Source organism: Rhinolophus sinicus, linkage group LG10 (genome assembly GCF_036562045.2).
Source record: "Rhinolophus sinicus isolate RSC01 linkage group LG10, ASM3656204v1, whole genome shotgun sequence".
NCBI lineage: Eukaryota > Metazoa > Chordata > Mammalia > Chiroptera > Rhinolophidae > Rhinolophus > Rhinolophus sinicus.
This window is the reverse complement of record NC_133759.1, coordinates 55,706,597-55,729,185: the sequence shown is the minus strand read 5'-3', so window position 1 is coordinate 55,729,185 and position 22,589 is coordinate 55,706,597. Positions and strand designations below refer to the sequence as shown.

Genomic DNA, 22,589 nt, shown 5'->3' with positions numbered 1-22,589 from the left:
GGGATGCTTATGAGGGGACTGCCAGCTAGATTATTACATTCAGATATGTTCTAGCCTCACACACTAAAAATGAGAAACCAGTAACCATGGAACATTTGATTGTGAAAAACCGTTAATGAAAAATGAAAGAGCCAAAGCCCCTTTCATTCTCCTACAGAAATCACAGTTTAACTTATCTGGGGGGCTGGCAAGGGGGGCAGAACTCTTTCCTCATATATTGTACAGAGAGCTGGCACTGTAGTTCAAACTTTTTGTGATGTCCCTTCTACAGAGATTGGACCCTAACCTCAAAAGCATTTCTTTCATGTTGGATAAATACTCTTGCATTATGAGTTTTCTAATGTGGCTAATTAACCTCAGCCACCATATTCCATCTTGAGCATTTCCACATTTTACATAAGTGCGGGTGACACCAGAGAAAAAAGTCTTTATTCTTACAAGACTGTGTTCCTATAGTGAATCAGAAGAACACACTGAAGAGTCTAAATTCCTAAATTTGTTAAAATTAGTAAAATTGATTAACTCAAGATTCCTCAAAAATACCTATAAACTACTGTCTCCAAATGCTGACTATCAAAAGGTTAGGAAAGCTTTTCTTAACGATTTGCCTGTTTTGTATTACTTTTCTAAAGTCAGCATAACTTACTGATTCTACTTATGCTTTGGGATTTAAAGACCTGAGCTATTTATTTATGAATTTTAACCACAGCAGAATCATCCAAAAGTTGCTGATTTAGTGTCTAAATTTATTCAACGTGTTTGTGAATTGCTCCTTAAGACAGTTAAATCACACAGGCTTATTTTTGCATAGGGAATAGGAGTATTGGTAGACTGAGTCTTTTCCTTAGGCAGGAAGAGAAAAAAAATGACTAGAAAACAAAGGTAAGAGATTTTTTTGATACGGAGGAAACTTCAACAGAAAAATGATGAAACACTCTCTAGGAAGATGAAGGAGAATTTAATGCAGAAGCAAATGGTCAGTGCTAGTGAAAGAAGACAGTAATGATAAAGAGCAACTCAGAAAAAAACTGAAGAGAATATTCACATTTTGAATTTGAATTCAAATTGCCTGATTTAATGAAGCAATACCCAAATGAAGAGCCTGAAGACGAGCTTTGAGAACTGTCAGAGCAGCATGCCAAGAGGTGGCAGAGCCATTTCTAAGCATCTGCGCTTTGAAGTCACACACAGAATTCCAATGCTCGCTTCACCATTTATCTATGCAACCTCAGGCAAGTTACATAATGGTTCTGAGCCTCAGTTTCTTCATCTGTAAAATGGAAAGGTCAATCGCACCAGTCTCTATAAAATTGTCGTTGGTAAATGCTCAGTAGATGGTGATGATGATGGTTTTTTAAAAAAATTTCATTGTAAAGGAAGTTCTAGGAACGGAATATATTATACATTTTACAATGCTGACCCAGGAGCTCTGTTTAACAACAGTTTGGTACCTGAATTTTCCACCTCACCCTGTTGCACACATTTTTAACCAGTATAATGCTTCAGTTTATTAGTAGTTGTCTGGAGATATCTTTTTTTTAATCTATTATAGAAAATGAGCTTAAGTGATAAAATAAGTTGATTAATCTGGGACCCAGTAGTCTTATTATTAGGTTTTGAACAACGATAATATATAACTAAAATCCAATGGGCAGAATAAGTATTCCGTATGAGCTGGATAAATATCCTGTTCGTTTTAGAAATAAGAACAATTAGTTAATTCCTAAGGTAAATCATTTGAAATGATCCCAAGGAGGTGTCCACTAAAAAAATTTTGTGTTAAGTTTTAACAGAGTGAAAAGAACAAATCTATTAAAAATTGTTTTTCTTATAATGAATTTTCTTACACAAGGCACAGCTTGTACTGTAATAACTAGAAGAGACCATAATAATAAAGAGAATAATAGATTGTTAAAGTGCTTCATAAATGACAGTATTTTATAAATGTAACTATTAAACAGGATGGTGGAGTTTTAAGAAAAATAAGAAATTGTCATCATGTTGAAAATTCTTTAAAGGTCATGTAGGGTATCTCCTTCCCAGTTAAGGGTGAAATAAGTTTATCTAGGCATCTCTTCATAGTCAGATAAGGCTAAACTACTTGTCAAGGATGCATCTACTATGCCAAGTGAGGCACAACTGCGTACCATGGATTTCTTAGTCAGTGGAGAATTTGAAGACATTTTCATTGCATGTACCAGTGAGCAAGAATTAGGAGAAAGTCACATTAAAAGAAAGGCCTTCGGGTTGCTGAGTATTTCATTTAACATCGAAAAGCATTTCTGGTCTAAGCTTCCTACTCACAGGTGTGGCAAGGCAGGTACGATCGCTGGCATTTTCTGAGAGTTCTGGTGAATGGCGAGTCCTAGAGCCCAGGTCAAAGAGAGTGGCCCACCCAGCCAGGCACATCCAGTAGATGTGGTTCAGGGTTAGGGATAGTCTTAACCTGAGGACCCTGCCATGCTTGTTTCCAGGGCTGCAGGATGAACAATATGAACAGTACTGTGATTTGGGAAGGCAAGCTTCAACAGCTGACACTGCTGGCTTACGTTATGGTTTCCAAAGTGCTTTCACACACATCATGCCACGTGATTTCTAAAGCTGCCTCACGTGCAACTCGGGCAGACATCCTGCCCCTTTACAGATTCTGAAAATAAGGCTTAGAGAGGCCAAGTCATTGACCAAAGGTTTCATGGTAAATACAGGGCGAGATCCTAGGTTTTCTGACTCCTAATCCAGTAGGAAAATAAAATAAAAACTGAGACCAGCGAAAGAGTATCTCACCATTTAACCTTTTAAAATGGATTTCAACTGCCCAGCTACCCAATCTGCTTTGTTTGTCAGATGAATTAGTTCAGAGAGAGGGGCTCCCAGGCATTTCCCAGAGGTCAACAAAGATTCTAGGTGATGCAAGAGGAAAATGATTACACATGTGGTATTGCACAAATCTAGTACATTCGACAAAACTGCTTATTCTATGAGGATGGAAGACTGATGATTCCTTTTCTGCTTCTTCTCCTCTCAAAGGCAAGAGTGCAGTTTCCTCTACCACGAATTAAGGGAAACGGTTAGTAGAAAGGACACAGTAACACACCTGTTCTGTCTGTATGGGAATCATTTAGTGGTCACAAAATAATCCAATGAGAACTAAATCGAAGACTTTTCTGTAACCCTTTTGTTTCTGTGTGACAAGCATTCCTAAGAGAAGCTAACCAGATGGGGAAAACAAGGCCAATTCCAGCAACACCTAATGACTTAACAGGTACAGACACATAAAGGGCCAAAGAAGACCCCAATGAAAATGCACCTAGTGATTTGCAAACAACAGAAGCATTCCCTCCGGTCCTCAGAGAATGACTGTACTGCTGAGCTTCACAGCCATGGCCTTTTAGGAACTTTCAGGAAGGTTTTCTGACATTCATTCATATTCTCTCTCTCTCTCTCTCTCTCTCTCTCTCTCTCTCTGTCTCTCTCTCTCCCTGTCCCTCTCTCTACCCCATCCCCCCACCCCCCATCTTTTACCAAGTTAAAGAATACCTGCTATGTGCCAGGTATTATTCTAGAACTAAGGAGACACCCCTTTTCCTTTATGAAACTCTCGTTCTAGTGTGTAGACACCACAAACAAACAAGTATAATATACGGTATATAAGACAGTGAAAACTGTTCTGGAGAATGAGGCTGACCAGTGGGATGGCCCTACAGTAAAAGTAGAACCTCTGTTTACAAAATAATAATTAATGTCAAGAGGGTGGAGATATAAGATATTTAAAGATAGGTACTTACAAGCACATAATGAAACGCAGAGGAAGAAATTCAAATTGGGCAAAAAGGGAGGGACACCAAATAAACATGGTGGGGGCCACCTTCAAACCCCACAGCCTATCTGTCACAACTAAGCTGCTGCTGAACTTCTAAGTGGCTACGGCATTTGCTGGGATTTACTGCAGTGCATCCCACCAATCCTTACTCCTACCGTTAACCGACTGTTCTACTTTCTTATTAAACGACAAATGAAATATACACTAAACCAAGAACATATCCCTAGACATCCACACAGACATCATAGGAACCAGAACTTCCAACTCTAACATGAATTATTTTCAGAGTAAGGAATCATAGGAGAGAACTCACTTTAAAAAGATGTGCTGCAAATTGTGATTTTTTAAAAAAAGCAAGCACAAATTGCCTATCAAAATGGAATTTAGTCTAAGTAGACTGCAAATATGTAAGCATGTGTTCTCCCTTTTTCTTTTACTGTTACTTCCCTCCCTTGCATGGATTAAGTCAGTTATTTGTTCCTCTTAAAGAGGATTTCATTACTTTGCAGATATGTAAAGGAGCAAAGATTTAATTAAATTACCCTTAGCTAAGGATCTCTTAAACTGAGCAAGCTTTAAAAGGCTATACAAATATTTTGTCATGGCTGTCACATACAACTGAGAACAAAAGAGAAAAACAATTAGTCCACTGGAGAAATAAGAGGAGCGTCTTAACTTACCCGGAATAGGAATAATAGGAATACTTTCATTGGGGACCACCCGAGGTGAACTGCTATCTTCCACATAGAAATGAGCTGTCTGAAAACATTTTCTGTGTAGGAAAGAGAAAACATGCAAACAGTGAGACCACAGAAACACACTTTGTTTGAGTTCATCATTTTTCAATTCTTCCTTCACAGATTTCCCCAGCTTTAAATATCACACAGCACTGAGTAACAAAGTAACAAGATACAAGGACAACATTCAGCCTATACCAAGAACCCCACATAGCTGAAGAAGACCCGTTTTTATTTTATTTATTATACCACACCTATCGTGATAGTCAAATGGGAAAGGCTCAGTAATGAACCACTCAAATACATGAAAATTTGGCACGGACAGAGTAAACTTGCTGCACAAACTGCTAGGATTTACCCCCTTTAATATTTCTAAATTTGACGTTACAAAGGAAGAGTTTACTATTCTAAACCCTCAGCACCAAGTTCAAAACCACACCTCGAACCCTCCCAAATGGAGTCATCAAACGGCCCAAGGACACAATAGCACCACAGTCTTAGTGCTTTGCAAAGGCCCTCAAAGCTGCACACAGCTTTTTAAGGGGGTCAGAGGGCTTCAAGGGGGCAAGCACTCAAAATCAGAGGCCCTTGCTGGACAAAATCAGAGATAAGGACCCGAGTCCCTCAAGTGTCATCTGCTTGGTTTGGTTTGGTTCTGTTTTTACCTGGACTTCAGGCAAAGCAGGGAGCAGACACTGGTCATCATAGGATAGGCAGTGAACAGAAAAGCCATCGGCAGCTCACTCAGCCTCTGCCTACTGATGCTGGCTGGCCCTGGGCTTTCCAGCACGCACGTCACTGCTCATTGCGGCCCTAATGAGCTGCCGGAAGCACAGGCTGAATATTTAATGAGGCTGCTCAGCGTGAATGGCTATTGTGACCAGAGCCGGGTCCCTGTTCATCTGGCAGAGGGGCTTCACAATAGCTGGCCCTACTGCTGGGTCTTTTAGCCAAGCAGGCGGCATCCTTCTGGTGCTCTGTGACTGGGATCCATCCTTCTCTGGCGTCTCCCACCAAGCCCCATTGATACAACAGCCCAGCTTTGCCTTTTCTGTACTCCAACCACTGGAGTAAGTCAACTTTTCTTCAATGTTGTCTTTGCTCATCTAATCAAAAGTGTCCTGGGATGATTCTGTTGGGCAGACTAGGTTTCTGTGAAGCCGAAGAAAGGGGCCGGGGGGGGGGTGGGGTGGGGGGGTGGGAGGGCTGGATAAAACAACTCTCTAAAGCAAAGGGGATCTCAGCAGGAGTGGGGAGACCTCCAAGTCCTACAGATTATTCTACCTTAGCTTTGTATGGAGCTATTATAACCGCACACAATTAGAAATGGTCGCATGTCACAGTGTGAGGCATTTTTCTTTAAGCAGTGCCTATTTTCAGATGGAAAGAAGCTCTAACCAATTGTACATGTGGGCACCGCTCTAGAAGATCTGGATTGCGGCTCCATACCATTATGGGATCCGAACATAAATCACTGCCACTCTCGGCACATGGCGCGCGGGACGGCCCTTGCCGAGCACTGAACAATGATTTTTTTCTAGGAATTGCTTGGCATTTGTAATATAGATAATGAAATAAGTTGTCATCACTTGTTGTTTAGCTGCCTTTTACTAAATTTGGAAAGAACACCAGTCTGACGTAAGCTGTAAGGATATGAAATGCACAAAATGCCCTAGGGTTCTGGGGGTAACCAACCTTCTCCTGAATGTCAAATGATGGAAATCCACATGAAAAAAATGTGACTTTGATGTTTGAGGTAATAGCTTCTGTTTCTAAATTGGTCATCAAGTTTTCTACTCTTGAATTCCTCCATTTGTCCGTTCCTCCCGCCCCCCCCCCCAACTTGCACGGATTTCCAGAATGCAACCTTTAAGTTAAAACATAGGTTATAGACTTCACAGATGAGCTAGAACTTTAACTGCCCAGTGTCATAGCTAAGAAAAACTTGTTTTTGTTGAGATATTGGACCATTCAAGTATTTAGTAGCTCAAAGAAGAACTCTACAACATTGAAACAAACGTGAGCACTCCTTACAAGGTCAGACTTTAACCAGAAAACAAAACAAAACCCATGGAAAAAAACCCACAAAGAAATAAGTCTATTTCAAGACAAAAATTACTGTGCCTATCACATTTCTAAAACATAAAGCAATTAGTAAAAAAGAATAGTCACTGGCCAAGGTACTGTTACTGTCAAGTGATTTGGAAAGGATAAACTATACTGTAGCTCCCTTTTCTGGAAGAAGACAAGCACATAGCTCACCAGTCTCTCAGTTACATGTGGAGGGAAAGACTCCACATTCTCTTGGAAAAAAGCAGTGTGGATCAAAGCAAATCACACTCCAGTGCCCCATGTGCTTCTCCTTACAATGGATTTTCCCTGGAGCAAAACAGCTCTGATTGCCAGAGAAGAGCACTGCCCTGGGCCTGGAGGGCAGGCCCCACAGCTGGGAGAGGCTCCCCACAGCTGCATCTAGCTGCCCTTCACACACACAAGGGCCGGGGAGGGCAACTAGCTACAGAAGACCTTTGGGGGAAATGTCTTCCCTAAGAATAAAGGTTTCAGTGGACTCAGCACACATTTGTTCAGCACCCACTGCACAGCAGGGGGTGTGCAGATAACACATTCAACACATTCTCTACAATCGCCCAGAAGTCTTAAAACCATTCCGTAAGGCTGGCTTAAGCATTCCAGTAATTTAGAAAGAATTACCTACATAATACACGATCTCTGCAGAAAAATTAAGAAGTACAAATTAACAATAAGAAAAAAAATCCACTAAAATTACCCCAAATCCTCTTCATAGTGATCATTAACATTTTGGGATGTTTTCTGTCATGCTTTTCCTCATTCACTGTTCCTGGATCGCTGATGATGAGGGGCTGGGACCAGACTGATAAATAAGACAGACAAGGTCCCTGCCTCATGGTGCTTATGTTCGTTTTCTCTCTCTCTCTCTCTCTCTCTCTCTCTCTCTCCCCCCCCCCATACACACACACAAATGCACACACACACACCCCAGTAAATTTCAGTCAAGCAGTGGTTATTAACCAGCAGTGTATATCTCTTTGGATTGGAGAACTTTTAAAATACTCATGCTGCATGAGCCCCATTCCTGGTGATTCTATCTGACCAGGTCCTGGGGTGGGTGGTGGGTGGGTAAGGGTTGTCACAGGCCTGTGTATTCTAGAAAATCTCCCCTGAGGATTGTGGTGTGGACTGTCCTGATTAAGGAGCACTGTGATACAAGAGAAATGGTCCCTGAGAGTCTACAGTACTTTTCACTAGGGAAGCCACTAAAGAAGAAAAAAAGAATCTTGAACGGCAGGTACCATAAAATGACCATAAAATTAAGACTCCAGAATTTATAGGGCCCACATGCGATAGGAATCAGTGGCAAGTACGTATTCAAGGATGTTACCATAATCATCTCAAAAAGGGAAAGAAAAAACTGTACTGCACATACTTTGAACAGTTTTCTGTTCCATTTCTGTTACAACCTCGATTATCGGAAATAGGATGGAATTCTCTCAAATGGAGCAGTGTTCTGCCACCCATATTGAATAAAAGTTTTTTCTCAGATCACAGAAAAAATTTAGATTTCTCAAATGAAAGATTTTCCTCTTAAAGCTACCCTTGAGAGCTTGTTTGGAGGTTCTAGCAGGGGAGCGCAGCTACTCGTATACCCTTGACCGAGAAGACGGTCCTCTCCTCTATCGGGGAAGGTCGTCCTCTTCGACCGAGCGCGCAGCTTCGGGAGGGACGCACATGGATCGGTGAGGGAGGAAGGGGACACCCACCTAGCCAGCCAGATCAGCCGAATCAACCCTGGTGATCAATGGGGTGACAGATGTCGCAGCCAGATCGCCCTCACATCCAAAGCTACCCTTTAAACCACCTTTGTGGACTGCTCTACGTGTCTGCCAGTGAAATAAATTTTTGTCTCTATGAAGGAATTGAATTTGTCATATTTACTTCACTATTAAGTAGTTCATGATGTTCTGATGTCCTTAACTCCAAGGGTCCTGCCACTTGAACACATTTGAAAACCCATGAGTTAGACGGCAAAAGACTACCCCACGAAGTACCAAGACAGACCTACATTAAATTCATTGAACACTCCCAGACGGAACCAAAAAAGACACAGCCCAGTTTGCACGAGAATTTTTCCTCAATTCAGACTCAGTGGGTATATGGGCCAGAATGAAATGGCAGATGTGAATCTGTTAGTTCCTGACTTGGTAGCAACTCTCATATACATGCCTGTCACAGAGTAAGCAGTAAGTAAGCATCTCGCTGTTCTAAATGTGAGCTGACTGTTTAATAAACATATGCTTTTTTTTTTTTCCATACAACCCAGCCCCTAACCTAATAATGTGTTGGCCATCTTTGGTCAAGCCAAATGCTCCTGGTGCTTGACCAAAGATGGCCAACACATTATTAGGTTGGTGCAAAAGTAACTGCGGTTTTTGCAATTGTTTTTAATCTTTTAAACCACAATTACTTTTGCACCAACCTAATAAATCTATGTGCATCTCACGGGAAGCTCTAAGCAAAAATTTAAACAAGCTTTCTATGTTACTCTCCATTCATCCATCCCTTTTTAGAAAACCACCATGGACTCAGTATTTTAAGATTTCTAAGAAAGATTTGATTGGAAGTCAAGAGGGTCAGGTGTGATATCCTGTCCAATAGCTGATCAAATTAATGTGGGTTGTGGTACTAGCTCTGTGGTCTCAAGTCTGCACCTCATGGCCCATGGCCCAGGCCTGGATGGTGCTGGAGGGCTTGTGGTAGGAATGGGCGTGGATGGATCAGTCTGGCTTCTGAAAAGCCCATGGACACTTTATACTTACAATCACGAAGATTTGGTCTTGGACTGAAATTTCTAAAAATAACTTTTCTTTCTTTCAGATAAGGGAGATATTTTGACGAGAGAGACTTTTTGAAAAATCAAAAATTCTACACTTGAGAAAGCATAGCACATGCCAGACAGACTACATCTTCTAGTCGGGGATGCAGTAAACATTGACCAGCATTAGTAAAGCCACCAACGTCAATTCCCTGAGCTCCGCACTGAAACACACACACTGCCAGCACATGACAGGCTTGGTGTGTGTAACTGGCCCTCTTGACTAATGAAACACACACACACACACACACGCACACAACCTCTGCAGCTGCTCTGACAGTGCTTTCTAAGTATTAGTAAATACTCAAGTTACAGAGGCTTAATAGTCAAACAAAATATAGCAAATGAAAAAGATAAGCAGGAATCTCTCGATTCTCCATCTCCACTCCTCTTTTCCTTCCAGGAATCTGACACACTCCTAAGGCAGAGCCCCCAGAATGACCAAACTTCTGCAGAAGGGTTTTCCTCACGCTGCTCCAGTTTTTCCAGGAACCTGCTTAGCTCACTTCCGACATGTCCTAACAACTTTCTTCCTTCTACTTCTTCCTCCCCTCTGACAAGAATCTGGGAATAATTTAGGTGACTGATACTTTTCAAAAGCAAAGTACTGTTTTTGAGCCTCGAAAGACTGAATACTGGGAATGTCCAGAATTCTACTCAGCATTGCTGTGTATCAAAAAAGCCCCTCAAAGGCAGCATCCAGTCCCGATTACAGGAGAGATGTGTCAGGTCAACAGATATCGGGGTCAGAATGTACATCCCTTTGACAAGCTTGAGCTGTCACACTGTCCTCACCCAGGGTCCTCGGCTTACAACAACACCACCACCTTCAGTGTCTATGACCGCTGGGGCAAGGGCGGGGGCAGGGCCACAGCACAATGTCTAGACTCCTGTGAAAACCTGTGATTATAAAACAATCAAGTGTTGATATATAGGGATTAGAAACCAAGTCACTGTCTTCAAATTAAGCTCAATGGTTTTATAATCACATTAGAGTGACAAGGAGTTTGTCAGCAGTGTGCAGTTTCAATTGCTAATTGCAGACTAGAACAGGGCAGTTGGCTGAGCTGCTGTTGAATATTAATTAAGCAATCTTAACTGATTTATATACTGCCCTCATTGAAATTTACAGTGGCACGCCTGCTAATAAATCCCACTTATTCTCCTGCTGTCAAGTATAGAAATCACATTAATATTTACTTTTGTAAATGGAGCTGTTGTAGTAAACCATGTATGAATAAGAGCCACTTATAAATAGAAGTTGGAAACATTCACATGCCTTCAAGGAAGATGATTGAGAGTGGTGTTAAAAAGAATGTGGAGATTGATTTATTAGGGCAAAATGTTTTGAGAAATTGAAGTGGCAAAGACAACAATAGGAGGAAAAGGCTGTGGGTGTTGTCGGGCTTTCCCTCAAAGAGGAGTGTCTGTGTGAAATAACTGAGGGGTCCCCCTTGGAAAAGAGCCCACTGTAAGTTCTGAATTGAGTTTTTTTATGTGCAACCACTCGCTGTCAAGTTTCCTTTGCTGTTGGTTAAGTGATTCTATTTGTAAAACTCAGATTGTACTCACAGCATCTTTTCAGGAAGGGTTCATCTAGAAAGAAAAATCCAGATTCGAGCCTCTCATTTACATATTACCCAAACATAAAAAAGACATGTGATCTGACAGATGTGAATGTACTTTTGGGGATAATCAAATGGCTATTTGGAGGGCGATTCTGGAAATCCTGGGACATATGGTTGTCATACCTTGGATCATTGGGCTTGTCGGATGTGAGGGGATGAAGGGAAGAAGGGAAGAAAGAGCAAACAAAATTACATTGGAGATGTATGCAGTGTGAGAGAGAATATAGATATTAAACCAGGAGAAAACATTTCAAAATATTTTGGATCTCACATGAGTAGGAGCGATGTCCTATTCAACTCTTGTTACAGCTGGAACTGACAAAAATCTGATGTCTGCAATGAAAATTTTACTGGAGGATATAAACTGCCTGCAATTCACATCTTAGGAAAGTGGGAGAAAATTAACAAATTATATACACAAAAGTTGTCTCAAGGCAGCATACGCTCTTGCTAAGCATTAAGTTTGCCAAGAAATCCTTGCAGGCACCTACAAAGAACTGAAATGCTCGCAGTAATTTCTAGGAGCTAGGAGAGCAAAGTTCATTTCATGAACCACATTTTAACAAGACCAAGAACCTGAACAGGGCAATTTTTAGGTGACAGCTGGCTTTAAGAAGTGAGCTCGGAGCAGCACCTCCCAATGCTCCCAGCTGTTACCCAGGAAAGGTGGCTTGAAGTCAGGGCTTTGAGGTGGCTGTTTCACACTTAGTGAAGATGCTGGCCTGGAATGTTCTGAATTTCTGCACCAAGGCTTGAGGGCCTCTCCAGCTCATCTTGCCTCTGTTTGAGGGCACTGACACAATCCCCCGCTGATTGGAGAGATAAATGGGGACACAATGGTCCCACTCGTTTTGGGCAGGAGATAGGAAATGGAAACTCACATTTTATTTATAGCACATATGACTGAGTACCTTATCGTAAAATGGTCTGGTAAAAAGCTTTTGGCAATGTGGGGACAGAGTCCCAGAGAGCAGTTTCCAGGCTCTCGGCCTCACGTGGAAAGGTGCTGACTTGGGTAGTAGATGGCCGCCAGCTGTGGCTAGTTGGCCGTCAGCTGTAACCAGTTAGCCAATTAGCCCCTGACATAACTGCCGCGGCTGTGCTGGTTGGTCATTCAGTTGGTTGGCAGAGAAGCGGACAGCAGGTTGCAGGTCGTGTGGATCCAGCCTCCAGTGAGACCATAGTGGTATGATTCCCCTATCTATGGCTCTGAGGGTGTTCCTCTTTGGCCTAGCCATATCCTGCGTTCTTATGTGGAGAGCGGGACCAGAGACCATGCAGGCCGCCTCGCACAGTGAGCAGGGTCGACCGCACGACAGGCACCTACTTATTTCATTAACATACAGACTTAAATAAGTCCGACTTTTGCCTTGAATGTTATTTTAAGGCTCTAGTGAGGTATTAAGTGCCTCTTCACTACATAGCCCCAGATTGTAGTACTTTTTAAATACTTGGGACATGGGGGGTGGGGGAGAGTTAATTCAGACATCACTCTATCAACCAGGTGAAATTCCAAATGATTTAAGACATTAATAATAAAATTTGAAACCATAAAAGAAAGAGTAACCTCAGAACAGAGAAAGACTTTCTAATGATGATTCAAAATCCAGAAACCAGAAAAGAAATTTATGGGTAAGTTTGCTTCTATAAAAGCAGCAGCATAAACATATGTAAAAGGCAAATCATAGATTAGCAACAAATTTTTGGAATCTATGTTGTTGACAAGGGATGTCTCTGTTGATTACAAAAAGACCAACAATGCAAAGGGAAGAACGAACAAAAGATCTGAACAGTTTACAGCAAAATACAAATGACAAACACATCAGAGATGCTCTACTGTACTTGTAAGAGCAAACACATTAAAACTACACTAAGACACCATTTTAATTCACCTGAGGTTAGCAAAAACACCGAAATTTGACAACACAGTGTGCTGGGGAAGCTATAGGGAAATAAACCATGCTCCTGCATAGCTGATAGAAACCCACTGGGGAGGGCAATGTGGCACCATCAATCAAAATTAAAATGCGTGGAGCTTGTGATACCACCCATTTCTTGAATTTATCCTACAGACAGACTTATCTACTTGAAAATGACACATAAAGGTATTCACCACTGTATAGTTTATAATAACGAAAGACTGGGAACAACCAAAATGAAAGCCACAGGGGGCTGGTTAAGTAAATAACAACACATCTATACAGAGGAATACCATGCTGCTGTAAGAAAGAATGAGGAAATTACGTATGCATAGAGAAAAATCATGTTAAGTGAAAAAAGCAAGGTTTCTGATAGTGTATACAGCATTGTACTGTGTAAAGGGAGGTAAGGGGACACAGACTCGTATTTGCACGTGTACACACATAACAATGTCTGGAAGAACACAGAGCAAACTAGTTGTGGTGGTTACCTATTTGCCAGGAGGTAGGGAGCAGGGTGGGTGGGTGATGGAATGGAGATCTACGGATATACATAATTTGAAACTTTTCAATTTTTGAGCCGTGTCAAGTATTACCTATTCAAAACTTAAATCAACAACTTTTTTGCAAAATTAAATATGTGGGTTTGATTTTAACTGTTTTTTTCTTGTCTTTTCTGGGGGGATAATCAACTACAACTTTTTGCAGCCATCATCTTGCTTTTAGCGATTCTGCACAGACCCCCTCCCGTGGTGGGAGAGGGCTGTTTCAGAGAAGTGAGGTTAGACAAAGCGGCAAATGAGACACGGTCTGTAAATGCCCGTGCATAGGCTTTGCAACAGCTGTTTTTAATGTTTGGAGGGGTGCTATTTAGGCAGCTTTTGGGGCTTTTCTCTTGATTCCCTGCCACATTTTGGATGGAGATGCAGGCCACGAGAGGAGAGAAAAGGAAAATGGACAGAAAGAGGCAAAGGTGGGAGATGAGAGGCTGATTTTCCCTCATGCACTCCAGCCTCCCCAAGCAGCCTGGTGGAGGAGGGAGGCGCCGCCTGTCCTCGGGAAGGCTTTTTGTAGAGCAGTGGAGGATGGAAGTGAGTCCGGAGGCTGCCGCAAAGGCTGCTGGGATGGAGTAGGGGGACGTAAGGGGGCAATGGGCTGGCGGTTTTCAGTGCATAAAACCCTCAGGAGGAATCAGGAACTGTAGGCTCTGAAGGAACAGAGTAGGGAAGGGTAGCCAGCATGAGGAAGAACAGGGACTTTGAGCCCCTGGAGGACTGGATCTAGGTCTGGCCCATCTGGTTACCACGGAGTACTGAGGACAAGGGGCATTGCTCCGGTCACAGACCACCAGGGTGGCAGTCTCAACTCAGCCACCTAAGCAGGTGGCCCAGCCGAGGAACTTCTCAGAGCCTCAGTTTCCTCACCTTCTCAATGAGGTACTATCTTTCACACACAAAGTATTTTACATAAGTTACCTCATTTTATCTTCACAACAACCCCATGAAAAGGAACTATCATTAGACCCATTTTTTTAATTCGGTTGGTGTAAAAGTAATTGCGGTTTAAAAGGTTAATAATTGGAAAAATTGCAATTACTTTTGCACCAACCTAATAATGAGGAAATTGAAACTCAGAAGGCTTTGGTAAGTTTCTCAAGGTCACAGAGCCAGGAAGAGGTAGAAATGCAGCTAGAACCCACCTCTTCCTGAGCTAAAGTCTGTCTTTCTTAGCTACTATATTATTTAAAAAGTAAAATATATGATTCACAATTAGGTGGATTCCATAAATGCTTGCAGTTTCCAAGATGGTTCTCAACTTCTAGACCTACATGAAACTGTGCTTCCTCCAAGCTTCTGACACTTAGAAGTAGGGAAGATACCAGAGGGTATTGAGTATTGTGTAACAAAATACAGCCTCTTAGGATTTAAAATATGAGGTGTGATAAAAAAATATGGTGAATGTTTAAATTTTAAAAAAATGATTACAGTAAAAGACACATTGCCATTAATCTCTCTCAAAGTACTCCCCCTTACTTCGAACACACCTTATCCCATCATTCTTGCCACTTTCCGAAGCTGTTCTGGAAATCCTCTTTCGTGAGTATATTTATTTTATTTTTTAATTTTATTTATTTTTTCAATTTTTTAACTTCGCCCTCAGGGAGTTCTTTGGGTATGTTTTTATTTGTTGGTTTGTTTGTTTGTTTGTTTGCTGTGGGTTGTTTTACTTTTTCCCTCCGGCTCTGCCCTCTTTGAGAATCTTGGACCGTGCCAATTTTCCACGCCCCATTTCTGGTTTACAGAGATATTGATGCGTGCCTATTGGTTGCTGGAAGGAATGTAAGCCGCATGAAAGGAGGGATTTCCTCTATCTTGGTAAGCAGTATGCGCAACTAAAGACACTCACCAAAGAGGACTTCCAGAACTGCTTCAGAAAGTGGCAAGAACGATGGGATAAGTGTGTTTGAAGTAAGAGGGAATATTCAGGGGGATTAATGCCCAAGTGTCTTTTACTGTAATAAATTTTTTAAATGTAAACATTCACCATAAAACTGTTTGATCACAGCTCGTACATCTGTAACAAGGCCACTCCCACAATGGGGGCCAATATGAATTAGAGTTAATACAGTCCATGGCTAAGGTATCATTTTGGGAGAGGACTTAGAAATTGGGTGTGCATTTACCTTTGTGCTGTCCATGAGGTGATACTGGCTTTTTAAAGAGTTAGTCAAAACCCCATTATATTTACAATGGACTAGGCATTGATATGTTGTCCAAGGTTTGTTCTCTCTCTCTCAAGATTAGATCTTTGAATCTATACAGGGGGGTTTCTATTTCAGGTTTACCCTGGAGCTTTGAAAATGGATTAGACATTGAAAACTTCAATAAGTAAAAAGAGATCAGAGAAAGAATAATTGTATTACCAGTATCAGCCGTTATTGCCTTTCCCTACAAGACCAAAATTGCATTGTACAGCTCAAAAGAAGGTAGATCATAGAGTTTCTCATTAATCTTTCATAATTCTTGTGCTATACCTTCTCAGATCTCATAGGTACACCTGATTATAGTGAATGGATATTGAAAATTTCATCTCAATAATCTGATTTACCTCCAACCAATGGAAACAAATCATTCCTTGTAAAAACCCTAATATAAATTCTACAAAATTGGTTCATTGAAAGTAATAAGGGACTACTCACAATATTGACTAGTGAATTATCCTAATTGGCAATTTAATATTAAAATATTAATTACCGTATTAATATTAAGTGGAGTTTGCCTAGATAAGCCTTATAGAAATATTACCAAGTGGCTCATGTGTGGTGATTAAGATTGCATAATCATAACTTCTAAAGGTTTATTATAAATCTTTCCAGGACAATTTTTCCAAGTATTCAGGCTATCTAGAATGCATGTGCTTTTATTTTTTTTTTTAAATTTCATCCTTCTTATGAAAAACACATGACATATCCCCCTTTGCTCACTTCTTTCTTCCCTTCCTGCTCTTCTTTGCAAACTTTTCTATAAATTTAGGTTTCTAAATAATATTTTTTTACTCGTACAGCTAAATTCATGCATAATGTTTTTTAATAAACTCTCAAACATGCGAACATCTGAAATTTAGGAAAGAAAATGGATGCAACAGACATACAGACCCACAAACATAGAACACCCCAGTATGTACCATCCTAGGAAAAAAAACACCCCCAAAACCGCAAAATGAAGCAAAGCAAGCACACACAGGACATACTTTAATTGGTACCAGCTACCCACAAGCTGCATTGGTATTTGCAAATCTTACTTTTGGGAGATGGGTGGGGTAGAAACAGGTGAGTTTCAGCATGTGCTGTCTAGAGGACTTTAATCCCCATGGCAACAAAACAAAAATCCGGCAAGCCAGTCCCAGCCAAAGAGACACCCCCCTTAAGCTTGACCGCCCCTCACCTGCTCCCCTTCTCTCCTCTCTCCCCAGAAGAAGGCACTTCATGGAAACGTCTGGGAAAGCCCTTCGACTTTATTTTGTTACACCCTCTAAATGGACAAAAAACAAAAGAGAACAGGTGTAGAAGACAGTACTTTCAATTGGCCACCAAGAGTTCCACACAAATGCCCTCCCTCCCATCCCCATCATTGGGACTCCTTTGGGACATTTTCAAAAGAAAGCTTACACACAAAGGTGACTGGTTTTATTAATTTTTTTTTAAATGCTGAGGCAAGAAATATGAAATGGCAATTTTGTTCTTAAAAAGCTGTTTTTACATAGAAACCTGTACCACCCTAGTATTAAGAGAAGGTTAGATTATCACCAACCCAATGACTTTTCTCATCCATATGCCTATCTTTCCACCTTTGACATGTTGTCCTGGCAAACAGGATGGCTTAAAATAAAATACTGTTGGAATGAACAGAGTTCAGCAGGCATCTAGGGGATACACTTTCAACCTCCCTTCCACCACAAATCTCTCTGAATTTGCTGTATTTTCCCCATGCATTTCTCTCATTGCTGGACAAACACTTTCCTGATTCACAGTACAGATTGTGGAAGCCGTGAGAGGCAACCTCAGAGAAGACAGTTGTCAAGTTATTACTATACACTGAGGGGGTATTTAGCTTCCCCATAAAACTCAACTAACCGGAGCAGATGAGACTTGGCTCTAACATTTGAAAGATGTACTTTTGTCATACTATAAGAACACCGGAAAGTGTTTATTTAATTTGATTTACTCCCTTAACCACCTGGGCTCTGGGATTTCTCACTGACATGACTGCTATTGTTTACAAACTCGGTTCATAGAACCCAACTGCGTGGAGGTTCTCTTTGGGGAGCTCTGTCGAATCCCCTCCAGAACTCTGAATTCAGGTATGTAATTCCAAAGCACATTTGTTACCTTCTGATAGACTTAGTGGCTTTTACTTTAGCAAGGAACATCCTCTAATTTTCAAGTGTTAAGTTTTTCTTCTCCCTTCATGCAAACTTTCATTTATTTCGATTATTATTAGGTTCCATATTGGGCAAGAGCGCTTGGAACAGGAACCAAACTGAGGAAAAATCAAAACGTGGGAATATGATGTAAAGGGGGTGGGTGGGTGGGTGGGAGTGAGTGTGCTGTCATTCAGAACTTCTTGTCTCCCTCTATTGAGTACATTCTGGAACTACAACAACTGTCCTCAAAACGCCGGGAACATTCAGTGCGGCTACAAACATTAATCTGAAGAAATCACGAGTGTGTTGCAGTGTTTTAGCAAATTTTCATAGAAACTTGAAATTTGCAGCTTCGTAAAATATTTAGACTTCTTCTCAACCCTTAGCCCTACTCTGAATTCTGCCAGATTCACTCTTGTGGGAATTTTGGAGCAGAGCCGGCTATCTCCGCAGTTTTTCCTCACACACAATCACAGGCGCTTAGAACTACCATTCGTAAACTGACAACATTTTCCTGAGAAGCAAATGCCATAAAACCAATAACTAATATCTCAAATAACCGAGGGGTCTAGCTGAGCAAACCAACAGAACAGACACAATTAATCCTGGGAGAGAGGACAGTCAATTCTAAGAAATCCAGAGAAAGGTGTTGGTGATGTAGAATCGACCGAACACAGTTTCCCTTTCCTGAAAAGTGAGCTTGATGTTAAAATGTATCCATCCACTCCTTCCTTACCAGAATCAGTTCATCTTTAAGTGTCATAGAGTATGTTTACATGGCAACCTTTAGTAGTGAATCTCTCCCTGCTTTTGTCTAATGACTACGTGTTAGCCTGTTCCAAGAGCTTGGACTGGTATCTCTGGGCCAACTCGACAGCAGGGGGCCGGTTACTATAACAACTGACAGTTCTCTTGAATTCTGAAAGGCCCCAGAGTAGCCATTTGGGAAAGTTACTGAGCAAAAAGTTGCCTGGGATCCGCAGCTTTGGCTGGCACATGACTCAGGTCCCCGCACACGGCTACGTGGAGAAAGAAAACAAAGGTGCCCCCCTCCAGGAACAGCTGGGATAATGAAAATGCTCCCCGCCGCCATGTCTTTTAGTGTCTCAGAGCAAGAAAGTTTAACGCCAGGGTCATTCTGAACCCCAACCCTCTGACACAAGTCATATTTTGGCACCAGGGAATGAGCCTCAGCTCTCCCACATTGTCAGGCTTTGAAGAGCTGAATTGTAAAAATTACTCCTAATGATTAAAAAAATATTGAAATTCAGCCACAGATGCAGGTTCCAAAAAGACACGGCACTCACCACTATTAAAAGAAAAAAATCATGCCCAGAATATCTGTGGTCCCATGAAAGATTTGTTTGCAGAAAAGACAATAGGGATCACACAAAGCCACCAAAAGGTAGCTTTTGAAAGCTCGGATTTTTCTAGACTTGAGAAAAGTTGTATATAAACCTACCTTTCGATTCTTATTCGCTCCCTCGAAGGAGCCACACAAGAGCAGCTGAGACTGACCCAGTGCCTTTGCACATGCAGAATCCCCTGGAAAAGAGTCTGATCCCACCCATAAAAATGGACTTTCTTCTGCAGAGAGGAAGGGCAGGTTGAGGGCACTTTCTCTTTGGCAATACTGAACACGCCACAATTGAGTGCCTCTTGGACAGCTCTGACAACAGGTTCGTCTGCCCGGGGCATTAGTCGCTTTTCTCTGCTCTGTAAAAATCACAGCTGAACATTCTCTCCTCCACGAAGCCTTTCCTGGCTCCATCTCCCTCCCACCCCACCCTGGTGGGGGTCAGAGTCCTTCCCAGAACACACAGTCTCTCTGTTTGTCACCACCCACCACTGCAATTCAGGGGAACTCAACTGCTGGCACAGGCCGGGCAAAGGACTTCGGGGAGGGCAGAGACAGGCAGACTGTCGAGAGGGTGCCCTTCAAAGAGGGGCCGTCCTGGCGAGCTCCGTCCAGCCCACCAGTGCCACACGGATGTGAGAACAATGCTGCGGCTCTCCCAATTTATCACGTGAACCCAGACAGTTGGGGTTTTAGTAAAATCTCCCTATTGTCAAAATAATCCTGAATTTTGAAAACAACGTCAACTAAATAAAACAGAGTTGGAAGCCCATGGTTTTTGACCTCTACTTGGGATAACCTTTGTTTACCAGCTCATCTCTTGCATTAACCGACAAGCTTCTGGAAGAAATTGACTCCATCTCCTCACTGAATCCCCCCGGTGCCTGCCACAAACTAGATGGTTAAAAAATTTTCTGAATGACTGAACAAAGGAAATAATACATGGGCCAGCCATAAAAGCTCTTAGGCCAATAAAACAAAACCCTAGGTGTGAGAACCTTCAAACCATACTTGCGGTATGATCCTGGGCAAGTCATTTCCCTCTGGAAACTTCCTCCCTTGGGAAGAATGTGATGCCGTCCTGGCCACCTTGGCTCCCACATCTGTCTGCTATGAGGATTAAATAATGGAATGGGTGCTTTGTATTAATTCAACCAGTATTGTTGTGGTTAGCGACGTCCAGTCACATGCATGGGAGAAATGCCTGCTGCGCCTGGCTCCTCTGTGGCTTTGCTGGGGTCGGAGAGGACCACATGCCTCACCCAGACCCAGTCCTCAGTGAGTAAACCTGCAAGTGTCAGCTGCCAGAGCAGATGGGCGGACAGTGTGCGCCCGCCCCACAGCTCTGAGTGTCACTGTTGCTCCTGGGGGAACACGAGCGGGATCTGAGTTCCACTGGGGCACACGTGGTCAGTCATTCCACAAGCGACAGAGGGGCGCTACCTCAGCCCTCAATTGACTTTCGCACGCATCTGTTTGTTTGCCGGAGCCTCCATTGTGCTAACACAAACCCCACACACATTTGCGGTTTGCATCGCTTCATATTTATTACACTATCTCCCAGTGAACATCCAGGGAAGAAAAAATTGCGATGTCAACAAAACTCACAGTGTTTTCATGAACAGCTTTCTTAATGAGGAGGCACCAACACAGGGCAAAATTTCTGAAAGTCTAAAGATGGGAGGAAAAGAGAGACCTTTTTCTGTCTGCCTCTGAAGCTAAATTGGTATTGACTGATTTACCACAGGATTCACAGATGGCTCGGTCATGTGCTGAGGAGGGGCTTGCATTTCTCAGTCAGAGCGTGAAATCCTTCTAATACCAAACTTTAACAAACCTGTGTCAGATGTTACAATTCCCACTTCAGAGTCTCGTTTTCTGATCCAGAGTCTGTAATTAGCTCAGTCCTAACGGAATCTGAGCAGTTAAGCTGCTCTACCTTTCTGGAAAGTTCTTTTCTGAGGTCGAATTATGGTCAATAAGATGCACAAGTTCTTAACAAGGTAATACAGGACTGATCAGCCGAAACTAAGACAGAACAAAGAGGTTATATTATTCCACATAAAAATCTATTCCGCTTCTAGAACACCTGGGTATACAGTTGGTCCACTTAAGTTTTCTTCCACACTGACCGTGGCAAATCCAAATCATAGAATCTTTTCAACACACAAATGTGCGCTATAAAAACAGGCTCTGGAAGGAAGTCAGTGCTTCCCGGTATGCCACTCCTCAGTCATGACCTCGTTTTGCCTAGGTAAGACAGTGGGCTATACAGTCATGCTCGCTGGGTTCAAATCCAGGATCCTCCAAAAATTAACAATGTGACCTGGGCATGCCATCCGATGATCTTACCAAGCCTCAGTTTTCTAATTTTCTGATCTTCGAAATGGATGTAATAATTCCTAGGGTTTAAATGTTGATCATATTTCTGGTATGATGAATATTCAATAAAAGATGCTTGGCTCTGTGGGCCTTCTGATATATAAAGCCATTTCAGGGGTGAGACTTTGCTGATCAGAGAGAGAAGAGCTACATTCAAAGCAATTTCCCTCAAGATTACAGAAAAAAAAACACCCTATAAACTAAAAAAAGCCTTCGCCAACACTCATCGTTTTAAGTGGACACCAACGTCTTGCTCACAGTGGCTAAGCTATTGTACAGAACAAGTTAATAAACAAGCTGCATGCTGATCTGACACCCTGAGCATAGCTCTTCTCCCAGCATCTATCTCAAGTTAGGCAAAGCAGAAAGAAACCTTCCCCAAAATGTCCTGTTCTTTTAGAGTGGCAGCAGCTCTGCTGCTCCATCCAAGTCTCTTCAGGAATGTGAGGTCACTGGTGCGTACAAACAGCTTGTGGTCGGTAAGGCAGGGGACCCAGAGCTGTAGGAAAGCACTTTCTGACTGTAGTCATTTAAAACGTGTTTTACTACCATCTTGAGCAGTGAGGCCAACATGACTCACTTCAACAACTATCATGTTGATTTCTTCTCCCTCATTTCGAGAGTAAGTACTACAGCTCTGACACAGATTGCAATATTTAAAAGGCATACACAGGGCATCGTTTACAAAAGGAAGCAAGCTGTAATTGTTAAGTGGATTTGTGTTGATTTTGTCTTCGGCAGCTGCCCCCCAACCCTGACCTGACTCTTGCCCCAAAACCCTTGGCGTACATTTCTTCCCAGCTTCATCGCGACTCTGCATTGTCATGGATTTGGGTTCCTACATCTCTTTAAGGCAGAGCACTCAAGAGAGAATTACACCATCCTATCTATAACAACACCTCAGCTAAGAA

The 22,589-nt window shown here is 42.1% G+C and overlaps 1 protein-coding gene across 3 annotated transcripts in view; it reads right to left on the bottom strand.

Annotated features, from left to right (window-relative positions):
- Positions 1–22,589, bottom strand: part of PTPRG (protein tyrosine phosphatase receptor type G) — a 692,573-nt gene that overhangs the window by 50,819 nt on the left and 619,165 nt on the right. For 2 of the 3 annotated variants that reach the window (XM_019728372.2, XM_019728373.2), the window contains exons 14-15: positions 16,961–17,047; positions 4,501–4,592 (exon numbers count right to left, since the gene is read on the bottom strand). In XM_019728372.2, the coding sequence (XP_019583931.2) occupies positions 4,501–4,592; positions 16,961–17,047 (179 nt within the window). The remainder of the gene's footprint in view (positions 1–4,500; positions 4,593–16,960; positions 17,048–22,589) is intronic. The other variant, XM_019728374.2, reaches the window with a different exon arrangement.